A 21,414-nucleotide genomic window follows, 5' to 3' on the forward strand; every position below is an offset into this window, starting at 1 on the left:
ACATTTATTATTTAATAAAATGTAAATAAAGATTGTAGCTCCAAAATGTGAAATATGCACAGTAGCATTTCTTGCATGAATGGTATCCTGGGATTGCCCCTCTGTCTCATCCTCTCTCCGTATTTAATGTGTTCCCCCCCCCAAAAAAAAAACAATAATCAGCTAAGGAGCTCTTTTTATGAGTTTTTTTATATTCAGAAGAACGTTTCACAAATTTCAAACTGCTGTAAAGACTATGTTTTATATGAATTAATCAAGTTCATTTGAATTTGATTTGACCAGTTTAATTACTTATTATTTTGGGCTACAGATGATCCAATACTGTTAAAAGTCCTTAAAAACACTATTGAGGACAAAATGAATACCAAGAGTTAATCTATGAATCAGATACCAACTTCACTGTCATTGGCCAGTTGCGATTTATGGATATACAATATGTACTTTCACTGTTTATATTGTGCACAACACAGGGGGGCGCCCAAACCTCAGTAAATGAACATGCAAAGAAGGATTAAAAAGGTCATGAGGGATGCAACATGCAGATTTCGTTCCATGTGCTCGTGCTGACCCCCAACAGTATGGCACCCTGGGAGGTGAGACATATTGTCCATAAAACAAAAAGCAATACATGTAAAACAGGCCTTCTCTAGCTTTAAAAAAATCGGAAACAAAGCCTTGATTATTTATGTATTTATGACAGCATAACCGCGGATATTGAGGATGTCAACTATTTTTAGATTGAACTGGAAATAAACAAAAATAGGCGTTGGTGAGTGAAACTCCAGGGGAAAAAGAACCAGTTTCTACTGCATTCCCTAATTAAAATGTAACAAAAGAGAGAAACAGTTTTCAGCAACTCACAAAAATCAGCAAATATCATGGTAGGAACTTAAAACATTTAGGGATCCAGATGGGGTGAAGAAAACTTACTGAATTTCACAATGGGGACTAATATGAATGCAAGTGACTTTGATATGGATGTTGGTTTTAGAGGGGCTGGTCAGAGTATTTCAGAAGCTGGTGAACAACTGTAATATTACACATCTCCCAGGTTTACGGAGAATATTTAAAAAAGTTAAAATATTCAGTGAGCGACAGTTGTTCGGACAAAAGAAGTCTTGTTTATGTCAGAGGTCAGAAGAGAATTGGTGTACCAAGGTACGTGTAATACCTGGAACCAGACGGGCTTCAGCAGCTGAAGACCTCACCAGGTACCACTCTAGTCTGATGGTGCGTTCACACCGAACGCGGTTTCTGTGAAAGGAGCGGCCGATTTACATGTTATCCCTATGTAGAGGTGCATTCAGGAGCGGAGTGGCGGGCGCGGTGCGAAGGAGACGAAGGACGCAGTGCGGAAGGCGTGCCGAGCGAAGCAGGAGCGGAGCGAGAGCGATGGATGAGTTGAAAAATCTGAACTTTTTCCTAAATTCGCGTCGCGTCAACCAATCAGGGACTGGATGTGGCTGTGACATAGGGTGAAAGACCGCAGCGGAGAAGAAGCGGTTGTCACTGAAGATGGAGGACCAGATCATAGTGGCGGTGTGCGGCAAGCCAGAGTCGTATGACTCAACTAATTACTTTTACCAGACAAGTACAGAAAGACCTGGCCTGGTTATGTTTAGGCACAAAGTAGGTTGTGGTAATCTCCGAACTGTTCCCGTCCCTGAAGAATCTGGTGAACCCAGGGACGTCGACGTTTTTCGGTTCTCCGCAGGTAAAACACCGTAATTATCCGTGAAATCCATGTCCGCCATGTTCAGTGGAAACCAACAAGCAGCAGATGGAAGATCCTCTTATTTGATGACGCGGCGAAGCGTTGACGCTTGTTGCCAAATGGCAACGCGGAGTTCACGCAGAATGTCAAGCAAAGCAAAAGCACACAAATGAGGCAAAATATTCGCAGAATCCACGTTTGGTGTGAACGCACCATGAGAACTGAGGCTCCAGTTCACATATGCCCACAAAAATGGGACAACAGCAGATTAGAAAAGCATTGCCTGAGCTGGTAAGACTTGATTTAAGCTCTAACATTCAGATGGTTGGGTCAGAATTTAGCATAAACCACATGAAAGCATGGATCCATCCTGCTCTGTATTAGCAGCTCAAGCTGGTGGCGGGGGTGTAATGTTGTGGGGTATATTTTTTTGCCACACTTTGAATCCCTTAATACTAACTGAGACTCCGTCTACTTGAATATTATGCCTGACCATGTCCAGTGGCACAAAAAGTGGGTATGCACTATATGCGGCGCATAGGGGCACTGCCCTAGGGGGGCACAAAACCAATGGTGGGAAAATTATTTTTAGTTGGCATTTTCTGTATTTAGCTGTTTGTGCATGTGTAAATCCACCATCCGGCGCCTCAGGGAGCGAAGAGGTACACCACCAACACTGTTTACAGTGGAGAGGATGTGCTGCTGACTCGGGATGTTGTGGGTTGGTGGGCGGAATACTTCGAAGACCTCCTCAATCCCACCGGGACGTCTTTCACTGAGGAAGCGGAGCCTGAGGACCTTGGGGCGGGCTTTCCCATCTCTGGTGCTGAGGTCACCGAGGTGATTAAAAAGCTCCTCGGTGGTAAGGCCCCGGGGGTGAATGAGATCAGCCCAAAGTACCTTAAAGCTCTGGATGTTGTAGGGTCGCGTTGGTTAACGCGACTCTGCAGCATCGCGTGGACATCGGGGGCAGTAGGTGCATGTACGACCGGTGTCAGAGCTTGGTCCGCATTGCCGGCAGTAAGTCGGACTCGTTTTGGGTGAGGGTTGCACTCCGTTAAGGTTGCCCTTTGTCACAGATTCTGTTCATCACTTTTATTGACAGAATTTCTAGGCGCAGCCAAGGTGTTGAAGGGATCCGTTTTGGTGGCTGTAGGATTGCGTCTCTGCTTTTTGCAGATGATGTAGTCCTATTGGCTTCATCAGCTCGTGATCTACAGCTCTCACTGGAGCAGTTTGCAGCCGAGTGTAAAGCGGCCGGGATGAGAATCAGTGCCTCCAAGTCCTAGGCCATGGTCTTGAGCTGGAAAAGGGTAGAGTGCCTTCTCCGGGTCGGGGGGGAGGTCCTGCCTCAAGTGGAGGAGTTCAAGTATCTTGGGGTCTTGTTCACGAATGAGGGAAAAATGGAGCGGGAGATCGACAGACGGATTGGTGCTGCATCAGCAGTGATGCGGGCGCTGTACTGGTTTGTTGTGGTGAAGAGAGAGTTGAGTCAAAAAGCGAAGCTCTTGATTTACCGGTTGATCTACCTTCCTACCCTCATCTGTGGTCATGAGCTTGGGTCATGACTGAAAGAACGAGATCATGCATACAAGCAGCCGAAATGAGTTTCCTCTGCAGGGTGTCTGGGCTCTCCCTTAGAGATAGGGTGAGAAGCTCAGTCACCCGGGAGGGATTCAGCTGCTTCTCCACTTCGAGAGGAGCTCCTGGACGCCTCCCTGGTGAGGTGTTCCGGGCACGACTCACGGGGAGGAGGCCCAGAGGAAGACCCAGGACATGCTGGAGGGAGTATGTTTCTTGGCTGGCCTGGGATTGCCTTGACGAGCTGGCCCAAGTGGCTGGGGAGAGGGAAGTCTGGGTCTCTCAGATAAGCGGAAGAAAATGGTTGGATGGATGCTTTTATATTTGGTTTGACTGCAGTATGTTTTATGTAATTCAGCTGTCAGGATGGAGAGAAAGAAAAGAAGAGAGAGAAAAGAATCAGGACAGACATTGGAAGGCGACAGGTTGGTCTAATATTAGGTGGCGGTCTAAGAACCAAGTGATTCATTTTTAAATATAATTAATGTTGAAAAAGTGCATTTGCAAGATGTGTAAATTATTTAAAGCTATTAAATACTGCTTGTTTGACCACATGACTTAGCTGAGAAGAACACAGGCAAGGGTAAAGTATTCCTACCATGCCTCTGTTGGTACATCTGCAAGAGATCCTTTAATAAGCTGAAGCTCATTAAAAACATACCTTTGTTTGAGTATGAGCAATGATCGCTTGACGTAGTTAGCAGTGATCTCTATTGAAAACACTTCATTTGAGGCCATTCTTGACAACTGGGCGAGTGCAAAAGGCACAACATGTAACAATTTAGTTTTAACTTTCTTATACAGAGTAGCTATTGTTCAGATGTCATTTAATATTTCCACTACAGAGAATGTATTGAGCACTGGGTGCCGATGCCGTTAAATGGCATTAAATTTTTTCTCTTTTTGATTGAGTTGATCACCTGCTGTAATATCTAACATAAAATAAAAGTCTTTAATAGTAGTCTTGTATATTCTAAGTCCATGAATAAGTAAGATTTATACTCACAAACATAAAAAAAGAAAAAGTCTTGCTTTAGGGCTGGGGTGGGGCTTGGGGGTGTCTGTACTGTATCCCGTACCCCTCAGAAAGTATGTAGTTGCTGACCACGTGCATCCCTTTATGATCACAGTCTGCCCTTGTTTTGATTTCTACTTTCAACAAGACAGTCCACCATGTCACAAAGCTGAAATAACCCAAAAACAATTTTTTTTTTACATGACAGTGAGTTAACTGCACCCCAGTTGCCTCCATACATCTCAATAATTCAGAGCACCTTTTAAAGGTGCTGTAACGGGAGACTCTCATTACTGACGTGCAGATGTCAAATCCGGCCGATTCCTAAATGCCATCATCTAAATATAGACCACAATCTCTAAGGAATATTTCTGATGCCTTGCTGAATATATGCCAAAAAGATGGTTTAAATCTGACTTATTAAAATGATCTCCACAATTAACTAATTAAGATGGAAATTGGTAAAACAAATTTGCTTTGCTGCATAAAGTCTGCATATTAAGATGCTCAGGCACAGCATTAATCACTCAAACAGTATGCAGTATGTCTAAATATTTCCAAAACCATTTCTCTAACTTCACAGAGAGCTTTTAATATGGCTTTGTATTTAATGTCAGCTCATCAGTAACTCTTGGGTTTCTTCAGCTGCTCATCATGCATGATGCTTGTGCTGATGTGGTTTATAACAAAACCTAACAGAGTGTTCAAGCCGCCTGTTTATTGTCACCAAACCTTAAGTATTTCCAGACTTAAGACTGACATACAGAAGCTTAAGAAAACAGCTGTTGCCTTTGTTAAAAAGTTAAGGAAATAGAAAAGATAAATAACCTTAAATGATGTAAATTAACAATAGTGATGCTGACGGTTTATTAATAAGTTATTATTATGTTGACTAGTCGCAGCTGCCGTGCGATCTTACTTTTTTTAAGTTATCGCTCCTTCTGAAACCTTGGCAAGTAAATTTATTTTATATGATTTGAGAAGCCGTACTGCTCAGTTTCTGGTTCATTTGAACAATTAAGATTTCTATGGCATCAGCACACCATAAGGAAGTAACAAGTGTCTCTCAAAGCTACTTTTGTTCTCTCTGTGTTGTACCATATCAACCTAGCAAACGACCTTGAAATACAAAAAAGATTACATTGAGTTATGCTTTCTTTATTATTGTAAAACCAGTATATTTTGTTACGTTTCCTGACAGACCACAGCAATGTACTTTAGTGACTCAAGGCCGCAAGTGACGTACTGTCTTCCATGTAGCACAATGCTAAGTTAACCTTCAAATAAAAGAAAAAAAAAACTCCCATGCCTTTGGGTTGCAGCTGTCCATTTGTATAATTCACAATTGCCTTATAGACACAAATGTTTGTACGTCATGATTGAGCTGTCTCTGAATGTCTGGAAGAATTGTAAAAACAAGATGCATCACTAAAGGTTGAAGTTACAATGCATCCAGAAAATCTCTGTTTCACTCAAAGTATTTAGCTTAAATGACATTGTTATTTGATAAATTGTGGGCTCCCTAAAATCTCGAGGCAAAAATCCCAAAACACATAAGTAGGTGGTATAAATACAAATTGTTCATTTTAAAGGGAAAAACAAGAACTGTCAGCTGTTAGGCTGCAATGTTTCTGAGCCACAAAATTGCTCCTGCCGAAGCCAATAAATCAAAGCTTGTTGAGGTGCGGCAATAACTAAGCCCACACGGTGGAGCTTTGACAGCCTTGGCAGAAAAACATCCATCAAGATCATCATAATTGATTAATTATGTGTTTAAAGAGAACTCGGTTGCTACAGCAACAGCAACAGCAAGATAATAACACCAAAACAAAAATGTCCCTTTGTACTCACCTTAATATTGTCATTGGTTAAAAAAATGCCTCAAGATGAGTTCCTTTCTGATTATGTCAACAAATAAAGAAACCTTTTATTAGCTCAGATTGAGAAAGAAACTTTCAACCACATTGTGGTTCCCTTTTAAATACCATGACCTTTTTGATTCCCATTGAACAAAGTTTAAGATATCAATTATTGGAGCTTGATTCACCTCTTTTTCTGGACTGGTGTAGCAGGGCTCATGCTAGCATTTGTTCTGTTAGAAGTTTCTTTTTTTTAGAAAGATTGGTTCTGCTGATTGTGTTGAATCTGCTGCTGCCTTCATTTGAGCTGTATCTATGATGTTTTGGGAAGTATGTTGATGGATCCCTTGGCTTATTATGAGTAAAAAGAAACCCAACACTGATAAAATCAGACAGCAGTAAATTAATTTAGTCACAGAAGCAGCATACGTCACAGGGTAAATAAGAGGAAAATAAATAAAGGTTAAGACTTACATACATATTTTATTAGAGCAGATATTATTTTGTTTTTCACCATCTTTCCACAATACTTTTGTTGCTTGTTTTATGTTCGAAATGGGTCATTCCATTGAATGTTGCCAACAGGTGTTCTTTTTGTGAAAGCCTAAATGCCCTTTATGTGTACAAAATAAATGTGACTAAGATAGATTTTATTTGAGCCACTTTAAGCAGTTGGCACTTTGAAAAAAGACATGTTCCATTTCAAGGCATTAAAGACCCCCTGATTATACTGAGATGAAAGCAGGGTCCTATCACCAAATTTTGCTTGTGATTTGGTTGAGCATACCCTTTAAAAGGTGCTGTCAGACTCTTAGAAACATTGTCCATGTGTTTCCTTAAATCAAAGCCAACTTTAACACAGACCTGTTGGAGCAAGCTGAGAGGGTGCTTGGGGAGCATTTGAAGCTGTGCAGACAGGCTGATATGTAATGCTTGATGTGGAAGGCACTCAAAAGATGATGTCTGATGAAAGGGCTGTGTGTGAAAGGTATAAGAAAGTGCATCACGCATTAGAGTCACAAAATGCGGGTCACATCGTGTGTTTTGACTTACTACCAGCATGTACGCTTCAAAAGTGGATAAATCGGGATCCCCTATAGAGAAAAAGAACAGGGCAGATTCATATCACAGATTCTTTTTCTTTCAATTCCCATATGTGCATTTATTAAACAAAACGCTGAAAGGTAGGGGTCACATTCTCTAGGATCACAGTGATAAGCTTGAGCTTTTTAATATTTTGTCATGTTACATCCACAAACATTAATGTTTAAATCCTTTATTCTGTTTTATGCGATAAGTCAACACAACGTAGTGCATAATTGTGAAATGGATGGAAAATGAAATAGAAATCTGCAAAGTCTACTTCTCAAATCTGACCAGCTTCACTGTCCTCGCTGAAAAAAAGCATCCCCACAACATGATGTTGCCATCACCATAGTGTTTTCAGGGAATGTAGTGTTAGTTTTCCACCACACAATGGGTTTTACATGTAGGCCAAAAAACTTTATTTTGGTTCATCTGACCAAAGCGCCGTCTTCTACATGTTTGCTGTGTGCCCCACATGGCTTGTCTCAAACTGGTTCTTATTACTAGGAGTTATCTTCTTGCCATTCCTACATAACAGCTAAATTTGTGGAGCACGTTGTGGATGTTTGCAACTCCTCCAAAGTTACCATCGCCCTGCCCTCTTGGCTGTTTCTCCATTTAACACTGTACTTGGCCAGCATTTCAGTCTAGGTGAACGGATATTTATAAATTAAAACTTTTCCATTTTCATAGGATGGACTGAACAGTGCTCTGTGAGATGTTCAAAGCTTGAGATATTGTTTAATAACCTTGGTCTTCCATGTCTTTCTTTGTTACCTGGTCTTCATTAAGATGTTTGTTCCCTAATGTTCTCATAACAAACCCTCAAAGCCTTGCCAGAAAAGCTGGATTTATACTGAGGTTAAATTATATATAGGAGGACTGTGCGTTGACGTCTGAAGGTAATTGGTTACACTGGATTTTATTTAGGGGTTTTTGAGTAAAAGGGGCTAAATACTAATATAATTTTGTAAAAGAAATTCTAAAACCTTGTATAATTTTTTCTCCTCTTTTTTTGGTCTTTTACATAAACCCAACAAAATGCATTGAAGTGTTTGGTTGTAAAAGGACAAATATGTAAAAATAGGAATAGGTTTCAAGGCACTATACAACTTTAAGGAACAGAGTTGGCTTATTTTATCCGCTGCACTGAACCTGGAGGTGCAACATTATTGATATTCTTATCTCTTGACATTAAACTACAAATCCTTGATTAATATTTGTTCCTAAAGCCCCACTGTTCTGTTTGCTTATGGTCCAACGACAAATCTGTACTCATAGTCATTGTTTGACTGCCTCAGAATTTGTGATATCCGCCCATTGAAGTGTCCTCTTCTAAATGACGACTGCTGAACAGCTGTGCTCACCAGACACGTTACTGGCGCGCTACTGTTGTTGAGTGATGAGTGATGGCTATGATAATACCGGTGTTGCTCATGTGTCGAGAATTAGCCCAGATGACGGACTGATTTAGTTACATGTATGATGAATGTAACACGAGTGCCTTACAAATCCCATCACTGTATGAGGAGTGCTATTCCTGTGTCCATTGCTCAGAAAGACCCAGCAACAGTCAAAGTCAGACAGCTTGCGGTTTTTCAGGTGCAGGTAACAGAGTTGCACTTTCCATGTATTGTAAAAAGATTAGAAATATTTTAATAGGATTTTGATCTAGCCTTGCAACACTGCTGGTAGAGTATGTAAGCAGTCTCTAAATAAAGATTTCCAAATGTCATCTCCAGCCAAAAATATTATATATTTCCTTTCACTCTAATCTTTACTGAGCTGATACAGTATGCTTTTCTATAAAAACGTTTCTCAGATGAATAAATGAAGCACCCTCCACAATTATTGAAAGCTCTGGTAAAAATGGGAAATAAATTGTCAAATGAATCTCATACTGAAAAGTTTAAAAAAATCCAACCTTGAGTTGTAAAACTGTCTTGATTTGGTTATATATTATATATCCTGTTAAAAGGGAGTTTTTCCTCTCCGCTGTCGCTACATGCATGCTCAGTATGAGGGATTGCTGCAAAGTCAACGCCAGTGAGTGTCCACTGTCTCTACATACTCATCCGGGAGGAGGGAATGCTGCAAGTCACTGACTGGATCCAATCTGCTGGGTTTCCTTAGATAGAAAAACTTTTTATCCAATTTGAATAAAAAGCTAACTCCGACTGCACTGTTCAATGGTTAGGATTAATTGGAATGTATGTACCTGACTGTTGTGAAGTGCCTTAAGACAACATGTGTTGTGAATTGGCGCTATATAAATAAAACTGAATTGAATTGAATTGAATTGAATATTTTGGATTGCTAACCTGCTAAAAGTCTAAACTGTGATCCACTTTCAGTTTTCTAGGTGAAATCAACAGATTTTTACCTTAAAGTGTTGCTGTATTTTAAATAATTCAAGATATTATGCTCTATAACAAGGTTACAATTGTATTTGGAAGGGGAACCAGCCCACAGGATTATAGATGTTCCACTGTGCTTAACAATTGGCATGAGGAACTTTTTTACATATTCATCTGCTGGTTGACCCACCTGTTGGTGTTTTTATTGACAGAAAACTCGATCACTGTCTGGTCTGAACAAAGCTCACTGTTCCAGTTAAAGTCCCAGCAGCATCTAGCAAACTCCACACATCTGTGTTCGTGATGGTTGGTCAGTAAGGCACTTTGTTGGAATACCTCCAGAACAACTTTAACATAGATTGTCTCTAATTGTTGCCATGGAGACTTGCTGAGCCCAAAACACTACTCTTTGCAGCAGTTCTTTAACAGAGCGTTTTGGAGAGTTTCTTTTAACTTGCTTCGTCATTTAGCTGTGCTTGCTACAGGTTCACTTGTCATCTTAACACGACAAAGAAACAAGATTTATCTTGGAAAAAGTGATATGTAAATTACAAAAATGTTCTAATTACATGTCATTTCTTTGGAATCTGTAATTTTGTTAACAAACTATTATTTCTTTATGATTTTGTTTCTCACAAAGTAAAAGTGCTTAAATTAAAATTAAAATTACTGAGATTATGTTGCAATATATTAAGGATTGACTGTATTACAGTGAGGAACCATTGAGACTAAAGTAACCGATTTCCATTTTCCATGCAATAAACAAAAATCATCTGTAACCATGACCACATGCATTTAAACAACAGTTCCTACTGATACATTGTGATTGTGACAGTAAGGATAAGAGACTTGTCCACACTTCTGAAACATAAGATGTATAAACCCTAACAGTGGCAGATCTTGCATAAATAACGCGATGGTTGAGTCCCTTCTTCTCCCGCACTCCCACACTTCCACTGCAGCTACCAACAAAGGATCATAATATTACATACTACAGGTTTAACAATTGTCATGATGAATACTCCTCTTTTTACTTTTGGGCTAAGGGTGTAGTGTTCCACAAAGCCTTCAATCATGCAGAATTTTGTTTAGCACAGCTTTAAAGTGCTGCTAAACATGGAGTTTACTTTGAGAGCAGGAGGTCTGATCGCATTAGTGTTTTGTTATTGGTGCAACACTCTCTTTATTGGGGCTTCCTTCATGATACAGAGTTCTATAGAAAAAGCCCTAGTTTGTGAAGATGTACTTTCTTCAAATTCCCTGATTGAGTGAAGCTAAATGTAGGGCTTTGATGCTCAGCTAAAGGCAGAGAAGCTGTCAGGATAACTTGTAGCTCACCTCACATGGGTGCCTCCTGAAAGCCAAACTGATCTGCTCCCTTATGCAACTTGCTGGTTGATTAAACTATCCACTTGGTGCAAAATTGGTATGAAGAATGCATGCTGAAAAGTGCATTATAATCCCACTTTATCTATTCATTATCCTCTTGTTGATCAGTCATATAGGTCCTTTCATGCTTAGCGCTGTGAGATGTGAAAGATAAAAAAAAAATCAGGAAGTAATCCCCTGCTCCTGCAATCTGTCCTGTTTGATTATCTCCCATCATGCGACACTGCTGAGCCATGGTCCTACTCTGTTACTTACTGATATTCATTTTTTTTTTTTCCACAAAACCTATTTCTAACAGGAATAACAGAGATGTCCATTTCCTTCGTAGCCTTATGAATACTGCTTCAGAGATCTCACTTCATCCTCTCAATGAGGGGTTATAGATCTTATGACAAAAGTTCATGGGTACATTTTACAGAAAGAGTGCATGCTTTGACCTCAGCTGTAACACCGCTGTACCTTTCGAAGCCTCCCTGTTTTATTGGTGAATCAGAAAGAGAGCGTGCCTGGAACCGAAATACATGTTTCCAAATAATCTGCCACAAAATTACAGACTGAGCCTCCGGAATCAAAGCTGGCTTTTAATTTCCCTGCATCCGTAGCCTGTGGTGCTTATTCAGCTTTTGGAGTTTTGTTTGTCTGACATGCACCATAAAGGATGACTCCATCAGATTATCTCAGCCGATGATGTAACTGGACCACCAAGTGAGATGACAGCAGCCCAGTGTAGCTATGCTTTTGTTTATCGGTCATCCATGATTAATGATGCACATTCAGAGCTGGAAATAAAGTGAAGAAACAATAAATATGAAATATATTTTATTTTATTTTAGAAAACAATCATCTTCATCTTGACATATGAATCGAGACATGTCATCTTCGGTTGAGAGAATCTTTGGTACAGTGTTTGAAAACTATTAGTGTTTAGAGTACTGTAGGATTTTATATTGTGTTTTCTTTTTTGTGAACAAGCACTGAAGCTGTAAACTTTGGCAACTGCTTGATGTCATTTAAAGCTTGCTCGAAAACTAGTGTTTTTGCAATATTTTGAAATATTCAGTAATGCACAAGAATAAAGAATTTGCCCCTTTAGAGTGATTTCTAACATTCCAGTAGGTTTTTGCAGGAAATACTGTCTCACCCTGAAATGACATAGAGTGCATTTGTAACTTCAAAGTTGCTTCCGCGGAGGTGAGAAATTTAGTGGACCAGTGAGGTTAAGGTTCAGATATATGTTCTTTTTTGTGCGGAGTGACACAGCTGGATGACTCACTCTTGTACTGTGTAGAGGCTTACTGCATGATGAGATCTATGTTCAGGCTTTGGAGTAACATTGTGGCACCCATATCAACTGACTTCAGTTAAAAAAATATGAAGTTTTATAATTTATCATAGGGTATAAATCCACTAGCTGCGATGTAAATATATCAGCTAGACATATTCCATATGCATGAAACCAATTGCCTTCAATAGTAAAAATACAGTCTTTTCTGGCACATCTTCAACCATACTAGGACAAAGCTGTCCACCAAAATTGAAAACCTCGGCAAGGAGAGCATTTTTCAGAGAAACAGCCATGAGGAGCATGGTACTCTGGAGGAGCTGCAGAGATCCAGGTGGGAGAACGTATTGACAGGAGAATTATGTATCATACATTTCACAAATTTGGCCATTTATGAGAGATGGCAGTGAAGAAAGTCATTGTTGTAAGAAAACCATAAAAAGTAATTTTTGCTGTTTGTAAAAGACCTTATGGAGCAGGGTGCTCTGGTCAAATGAAACTAGGGCAAAACACTTTGCACATAAAGACTTGAGACTTAAGTGGAGGCTTACCTTCTAGCAGGACAACAACCCTAAGCATGTAGCGAGAACTACAATTGAATTATTTATATTATTATATGTTTCATGTGTTAGAATGTGTTAGAATGGCCCAGTCCAAGTCTAAACTTCTCTCAAATTGAGAATCGGGCAAAAGTTAAAAATGTATGTTCCCAGATACTCACCATCTAATCTGACTCAACTTCAGCTATTTTGCAAAGAAGAGTGGGCAAACATTTTAGTATTAGATGTACAAAGATGGTAGAGAGATACCCTTAAATGACTGCAGCTGTAATTGCACTGAAATGTAGCTCTACCAAGTACTTATTTGCGTGAGTTAAATACAAATAGACACCACACTTGTAACATTTGGGTTTGTAAAACACATTTGAAAACTTAGTGCAATTATCTTTCCACTTCACAAATATGCAATACTGTGTTTTTCTGGCACATAACACCCCAATGAATTATGGTAATGTTTGTGATTGACAATCTGTAAAAAAAAGCTTAAGGGGTATGAATATTTTTGCAAAGCTTTGACATTAAAAAATATTAGCAGCTTCCTGGAATTGACATGAAATGATTAATTAGGTTAGTAAATAATTTCCAGTGGGTTGAAGTTATAACATATTTATAATGAATTTGTACCATTTTAATTGCATTATGCCCCTCCAAAATTCTGAAATCTTGGCTCAGCTCAAATTATAAAACAACAATAAAGGTTGCCAAATTTTTTCTTTTTGCAGACCTTTTAAGAACCTTCTTGTCATATTTTCAGCTTCGCTTTACACTCACAGCAGTAAAAAAAGACTCCAAGTTTCATAGCATGACTTGCAAATTCGTGAAGTTATTTTCTTTCACTTTTCTTCAGCCCAACTGTCAGACCTTCCCCTTAATTTAAATATATCATTGCTGTAGAACAGATAGTTACCACACTACCCATGCACAATGCTTCAGTTTCTGCTCCATATTTAGATTTCATTCAACAGCTGTAAATACATACATTCTTGCCAAAGGTTTTGTTGGTGTCTCCATGTCATGAAGATAATAATTGGTTGAAATGGTTCTCCTTTTTTCCCAACAAAGTCTGGGAGTAAATTCAGTTCATTTACCATGAAGTCAAGGAGTAAAGTGTAAGCTATAAACACTGTACAGTAGTCTGTGCTACCTGTGATTAATTTAACTAAGACAGAAGAAATGTGTCAACCTATTTTTTTCCTCTAAGGATGAAGTGTTGTTTCTGTTCAGCTGCAACGTTAAGGTTGATTTCTTTCACTGCAAAAGAAATGAAAATAGACAAATGCATAAACATGAAAGCATATTAGGGCTACACAATACACAAGAAAATGTGATATGCTGCAAAGGTTAGTGATTGTTGCTAAGGGGGTATCACCAGCAGTAAACAAACAAATACTTAACGAATCAGTGTAACAACTTTATGCTTTTGGTTCATTGCACACATAGACCACAGATAGAGAGAAGTCTATCCAAATACAGGAAAAAAATAACTTAATTCCATCGCAACAACATTGTTTTAATGAAAAAGTCGTCTCTGGTTACAGCTGCTGTTTTGATAATGAAACAACCTGGTTGCATGGCAATAATAATAATAATAATAGGTTGGCATATCTAAAAACACATTGAAAATGGGTCTGCACTTAAAAAAGACAAAGGACATTTTTAGAACATGAAGTTCTCCAAATCTTTTAATTATGCATCCCACATATGATCGTCGTCGTACGAGACGAGTACGACAAGTACGAGTTCTTTAGCATTTGTTAATTTTGAAGTAACACTTTGGGATGGGAGTCTTATTCTCTTTACGCAATCTAAAAGCACCCCAAGGTGTCAAATATTTACTAGCTGAATTATTCCAAAGTAGATCAGAGTTGTAACCAACTTTAAAATATCACAATATTTGTCAATTAGTCTATTTTCTAAGATATTATCTTTTTTTTTAAAACAAACATAATGAACAAATTAAAATAAGTAATAAAACAATATTTTAGATTGAAAATTAAACACTGAATTCCATTAAGTATGCAGGACTGTATAGATTAACAATGACGTTTCTCAACTAGAAATATTTTTATGGAAAAAAACATTTTACAGTGCTGTTTAAAAGTGCAAAAATATTTGAGGACAACCAGAAAATGATGAAAATCAGGGTCACACTCTTTTTAAAATGCTTAAATAATGAAGTCCCGATGTACTGCCTGTTAGGCATTGTAAGAGACATTGTCTGTCTTATTGACTTTTTGAGCCTACCTATATCATTGTTATTGACATTTTTGTTTTTGTGATAAATAATTGATGTTTTATTGTTTCCCAAACCTAGTTGTTGCATCCATCCTAAAGTCAGTCATTTTCTACTGCTTATTCCATAGTGGGTCACAGGGGAGCTGGTGCCTATCTCCAGCAGTCTATGGGCGAGAGGCGGGGTACACCCTGGACAGGTCGCCAATCCATCACAGGGCAACACACAAACAACCATGCACACACTCATTCATACACCCAAGGGCAATTTAGAGTGACCAATTAACCTAACAGGCATGTCTTTGGACTGTGGGAGGAAGCCGGAGTACCCGGTGAGAACCCACGCATGCACGAGGAGAACATGCAAACTCCATGCAGAAACAGCCCAAACAGGGAATTGAACCTGAGACCTTCTTGTTGCAAGGCAACAGTGCTACCAACTGCCCCACCGTGCAGCCACCATCCTAAAGTAATTTGTCAAAATGTCCCAAAAATGGTTGCAGTCTGTCTTAGCTGTTGAGCTGCATCCCAGTCTAGGAAGGCAATGCTAGGCTGGTATTTACCTAAGGGAACACACATCTTCCACCACTATTGAAATTCAAGGAAGATGTGCAATAGTGTGTTGGGGTGTAATTCTCTCATCCTTTTTTAAGTTGTTTCTAGTGTTTAAATAGAACATTTTCAAGCACTTACACATAAAATTATCTCTTTTTTTTTTTTTTTTTTTTGTTCAATTGTGCTTGCATTTTTGAAATCCAAGAACAATGTGTCAACACTTCACTGAATTTTTTACAGGTGATATTTAAATATTTGTTATTTTTCTCAAATATACATTTTTGGAAGGGGTTTACAGCAGACTATTAACATGATGGCAAACAAACACCTTGAAACTTTTGAACATTTATTTTATATCAAATTAGCCTTTTAGCCTAAACCTTAACATAAAGCACAACCTTTTGTTATTATTTTATGTCACATGCTGACCCTTGATATCTGTTGTAAAGCAGTAATTGTGTTTGTGGTCTATGGCACTTGGTTCGAAAATGTGACTCAATACTGTCCTCAAAACACATCCTGTTCACAGACAGAGCAGCTGTAATCAATATCATTACATAAGCAATGCATCATGTCATCAGGAGGTCACTATCAGTTAATATTTTTTTTGTATTCTTTTACAAATACAAATCAGAAGTACATATTTGTATTCAGTCCCCCTGAATCAGCCCCTTGTAAAATCACCTTTTTCCACAATTATAGCTGCAGGTGTGGCTGGGGTATGCCCCTGCCAGCTTTGCTCATTTAGATAATTTTTCTTTGCAAAATACTTCAAAATCAGTCCAATTGGAGAGAGCACACCGGTGCACATCACTTTTCTAGGGTTGTCACTAATTCTCAATTGCACTTAGATAAGGAGTTTGTATGGGTTGATCTAAACCATTCCATTGTTGTTCTGGCTGTATGTTTAGGGTCTTTGTTCTACTAGAAGGTGAACCTCCACCGCAAGTCTAATGGCATAGTCTAACAGGTTTTTTCCAGGATTGTCCTGTATTTATCGTTGCCTATCCTCCCATCAACTCTGACCAGCTACCCTGTCCCTGCTGAAGAAAAGCATCCCCACAGCATGATGCTGGCAGCGCCAAGCGTAACTATGGGATGGCAGGTTCAGGGTATTAATTTTGAATTTAGGTCAGAGGAGTCAATTTTGATTTAATCAGACCAGAGCACTTTCTTCCACATGCTTCGTTTGTCCCCACTCTTCCATAAAAGCAAGATTTGCAGCGTGCACAACTAATAGTTATGTCAACAGAATCTTCCACCTAATCTGTAGATCTCTGGAACTCCTTACATAATAACATGGGTCTCTTTACTGCTTCTCTGATTAATGCTCTCCTTACCTGACCTGTTTAGGTGGATGGCCATGTCTTTATTTGACCTTGAAGGTGTGGACAGTTTAAAAAAAAGATATTTAAAGCTTGGGATATTCTTTTGTAATTTAACACTACCTTTAATTTCACCACATTTTTTTCTACCCATCTGCTGTGTTCCTGGGTCTTCATGATGCTGTTTCTTCACTACTGTTCTCTTGGAAACCTCTGAAGCCTTCATAGAACAGCTAGATTTTTACTGGGGTTAAATTACACACAGGTGGACTTTATTTACGAATGAAGTAATTTGTGAAGGCAGTTTGTTGAGCTTAATTTTATTTAGGTGTACGTATACATTTGTTAAGCACATAAATCCCATCTGTAGAAGTAGAAAAAGTTCAGAATACACAAGCGAAAGAGCAAACGTGGGAGGTTCTTGCATATATGCAGCACCCTCTGGAAGAAATTAACACCACCACCAAAATGTTTACAAAAGTATTACATTTTCAATTAAAGTTTGTCATTAAAGTGACAAATAAACTGATTTGCTATGCAAATAAAATACGTCATCTGCTGCACTGTTTAACTGAATTTAGTGCAATTTTTGTAAACTGTCTGACGTGGAATACTTCTGGGCGTTTTGTATATTTATGCAATCAAGAGAAAATAGCAGCTTTGTGGTTGACTTGAATCAGAGAGTAGCAGCTTCTTTTCACAACGACCAGTTTCCTAGACACAGCAATGAGCAACAGAGAAGTCAGAGTCAGGAAAAACATATTTCACTTTCCTCACCAAAAATTCTATTTCTGTTGTGAAATTAATGTTAAAATGTCTATAAGTTGGTAACACTTGTTTGTGAAGTGTTTGAAAGTTTAGATCAAACTAGAGAACCATAGTCTGGAAGTGAGGTGTTTATAACATTGATACTAGAACTTCAAAATATACGGTAATGGAAACTCATTAAAGGAGCAGACAGCAATCAAAGGTACAGAGTAAAGAGACTTTTAACTGATTTAAAGTTTATTATAGAAGTGAACAAATGAGTTAGATTAGTAAGATGTCACTAACCCTTTTGTGCGGTGAAATACTCATGAAATTCACTGAATATTGTTTAGGAATAATTTTCAAAGCTACCAAATTGTGTCCGCCTACAACATTCCTTATTACATGCTTTATATGGAGTTTTCCAATCGACCAACTCCACTGTAATTATGGGATTCGGTTTGGTTAACTTCATTTAAAGGAAGAGTGGTGATCTAACACAAAGTTCTGTTTTTTCAGGCAGGCCTGATCCGCACTGATAAAGGCGAGTTTTTCATTGAACCACTTGAGAAAGGCCAACAGGATGTGGAAGTAAAGGGCAGAGTGCACGTTGTCTACCGCAGATCGGCCATCAAGCGGGAGACAGGCCAGCGGAATGAGGACTTGCATAACGAAGGTAGGTGGAGAGAAGGAGCCTTACATCAGTGGAAGGAAAAAGCACTGTGTGGGTTTAAGTGTTCTGTGGCTGCAATATGGACAAAATAGCTCAGCTGCATGGTCCCTTATATGTCCTACAGGACAGACAGTACAGTTCACATCAGGTATTTACTTACACTGTAAAAAAGACATAACGTTTTTTTCTTACATTAATTTTGACTTCTTGTCTTTTAGGTCAGTTGGCATTGACATTTTTTTCTACATGTCAGTATAGTGAAAAATAGATTTTTTTATCACTTTCTTCAAATTCGGAAGTTTACATACATTTCTTACATAAATGGTAGAACTGAGTTAAATGTTTTGGGTATCCTTCTACTAGCTTCTTACAGTATTACTTTAAAGTTGGTCTATTTCTCCTGAAGAACTGGTACAACTGAGTCATATTTGTAGGCCATTATATGCTAGCACTATCCACAAATTTTCTACAGGGCTGAGATCAGGGCTTTGTGATGGGCCCTCCAAAACATGGACCTTGTTGTCCTTAAGCCACTTTGTAACTAATTTGGTGGTATGCTTAGGGCCTTTGTCCATTTCGAAGACCCATTTGTGCCCAAGATTTTACTTCTCGTCTGATGTCTTTAGATGTTGCTTCACTATTTCCACATAATGTTCTTTCCTCATGATGCCATCTGTTTTGTAAAGTGCATCAGTCTCTCCTGCATCAAAACACGCAAACAACAAAATGCTGACACCGCTGTAATTCACAATTAGGATGGTGTTCTCAGGCTTGCAAGTGTCCCAATTTTTCCTCCAAATAGGACAATGGTCATTATGGCCAAACACAATATTTGTCCCTTAGTGCATTTAGAAAATGTGATCAGGCTTTTTATGTTGCTTTTGGAGCAGTGGCTTTTTCTTCGCTGAGTGGCCTTTCAGCCCCTGTCACAGTTGTAATTGCACTGTTGATAATGCTACTGTCTTACCAGCATCAGCCATCATACTTTGTCCTGCAGATGATACACACATTTCACACCAAAACAGATTCTTCTGTAGAACACTGAACCCATCTCCTTCCTGAACAGTATGATAGCTGCATATTCTCATGTTGTTTATACTTGCACATAATGATATGACCAGTTGACCATGGCACCTTCAGGGATATGGAACATGTTCTCAAGGATGAGATATGGATGTCCACAATTTTCTTGCTGATATCTTGCCAAAATTCGTTTGATTCTTCCATTAACTCAAAAGAAGAAGTAGTGAGTTTGTGGTATTGCCTAAAAATACATCCACTGGTAATATTGTGAAGGAATCTATCAGAGGCTCACAAGACCATAACATCATCATCTGGAATTAAACAATGTTTAAGTCATACTAGTCTTAGTGTACTTCTGACTTTCTGAAGGATTTTTTTATGTTTTTTTTTTTACAAATAAAAGTTTGCATTTTTGTTTAGCTCTGAGTCAATAGTCTGTAGAACTATCTTTTGATGTAGTAAAGCTGCAAGTCTCCTGGTGTTTCCTTTAGCAGCTTTGCACATCAACATATGGAAGTCTGGGTCTAGGCTTCTTGTCAAAACATATCAAGTTCACATATCTAAAGAGCATCTATCAACACCAGTTTTCAACTCTTGCTGCAAATTCTAAAATGGCTTTAAGTCTGGACTTTGACTGGGCCGATTTAAGACATGAATATGCTTTGCCAGTCCATTTGTTGTTCTGGCTGTATGTTTACGTTGATGTCTTGGTGGAAGGTAAAGCTCATTTTTAGCATGATGCTGCCACTATCATGTTTTACAGTTGACATGGTGTGTTCAGGTGATGTGTCTTGCATGTAGGACAAAAACATTAACATTTTGTCTCATCTGACTAGAACACCTTTTTTCACATGTTAGCTGTGACTCCTTTAATGGCTTGTAGCAAACTGCAAAGAGTTCAAAGGTTTGCTTTCAAAAACTGCTTAATTACCTATCATCCTACAGAAAACACACACTCCAGAATATCTTATATTAATAAAGGAGAATGATCTGTAGCTCGCATATGTAATCCCATCTTGCACATTTTAAAGGTTAATTCAACTCTGCAGCTTTAAGGTTACTCTATGGGTATTTATTAGGATCAGCAGTGGAAGCACTGTTCACAAAATCAGCCGGTAAGATCAGGAATGCTGTGCTTGCTCTAACTTCACAATGGGAGACTGAGGATCATGGTGGAGCCAAGTAAATGGGGAGAGCTTTCATTCACAGCTTTCATCGTGAATTTCTTCTCCTTTAACAATGGATTCAGCATCTGCTGAAAACTCACTGTTTTTACAACTTATTTTCTGTCATTGCACCCATGATTGATTTACCATCCATACAGCTGACTGGCTCTGATATAAGCATAATCAGAAGATATATTTTTTTTATTGAATGCACTTATACAGTTTGCAGGAAGTAAATAGGTTAAACTTAAGATTTTTAAGGTCTGCTTACCCATAATTTAATATCCTCCTCATGTCTTTGCAGTGGCTGATGTTGGCATCGCAGACCTTCCTGCAGCTCTGGATCTGGTCGGACATAAACTGTCCAAGTCTGAGCGCAAGAGGAGGCACACAAAGAAAGATGACTACAACATTGAGGTTCTGCTGGCTGTGGATGACTCAGTGATACGTTTCCATGGCAAGGAGCACGTGCAAAATTACGTTCTCACCCTAATGAATATTGTAAGTCTACTTTTAGGTTAATAGGCTTTGCAGTCCTAGCCGCTGATCAATTGTGCATGGTTAGTATGACAAAAATAATAAACAAATTAATGACAACTGTTTTTCTAAGTCAAAGGGAGTGACTTACTATAAAAAAAACCCCGCTTTTTTTCAGTACCTTCGGAAAGTTTTAATGCTCCTTGAAAGTTTTCTATATTTTGTCACTTTGCAGCCCCCAACTTTAGTTTTTTTTATGATGGAGTGTGAAACGAAGGATTTAATAATGGGAAAGCTTACAATACACAAGGAGAACACACAGGCACTTCGTAGACAGAAACAATATAATCCTGCAGTGAGAGAAAGAAACCAA

General features: G+C 38.7%; 1 protein-coding gene across 5 annotated transcripts in view; it reads left to right on the forward strand.

Moving 5' to 3' along the window:
* Positions 1 to 21,414, forward strand: part of LOC124875753 (A disintegrin and metalloproteinase with thrombospondin motifs 3) — a 76,506-nt gene that overhangs the window by 3,954 nt on the left and 51,138 nt on the right. For all 5 annotated transcript variants that reach the window (XM_047378134.1, XM_047378137.1, XM_047378136.1 and 2 more), the window contains exons 3-4: positions 18,222 to 18,378; positions 20,869 to 21,065. In XM_047378134.1, the coding sequence (XP_047234090.1) occupies positions 18,222 to 18,378; positions 20,869 to 21,065 (354 nt within the window). The remainder of the gene's footprint in view (positions 1 to 18,221; positions 18,379 to 20,868; positions 21,066 to 21,414) is intronic.

This window comes from Girardinichthys multiradiatus, chromosome 10, assembly GCF_021462225.1.
Source record: "Girardinichthys multiradiatus isolate DD_20200921_A chromosome 10, DD_fGirMul_XY1, whole genome shotgun sequence".
Classification (NCBI taxonomy): Eukaryota; Metazoa; Chordata; class Actinopteri; order Cyprinodontiformes; family Goodeidae; genus Girardinichthys; species Girardinichthys multiradiatus.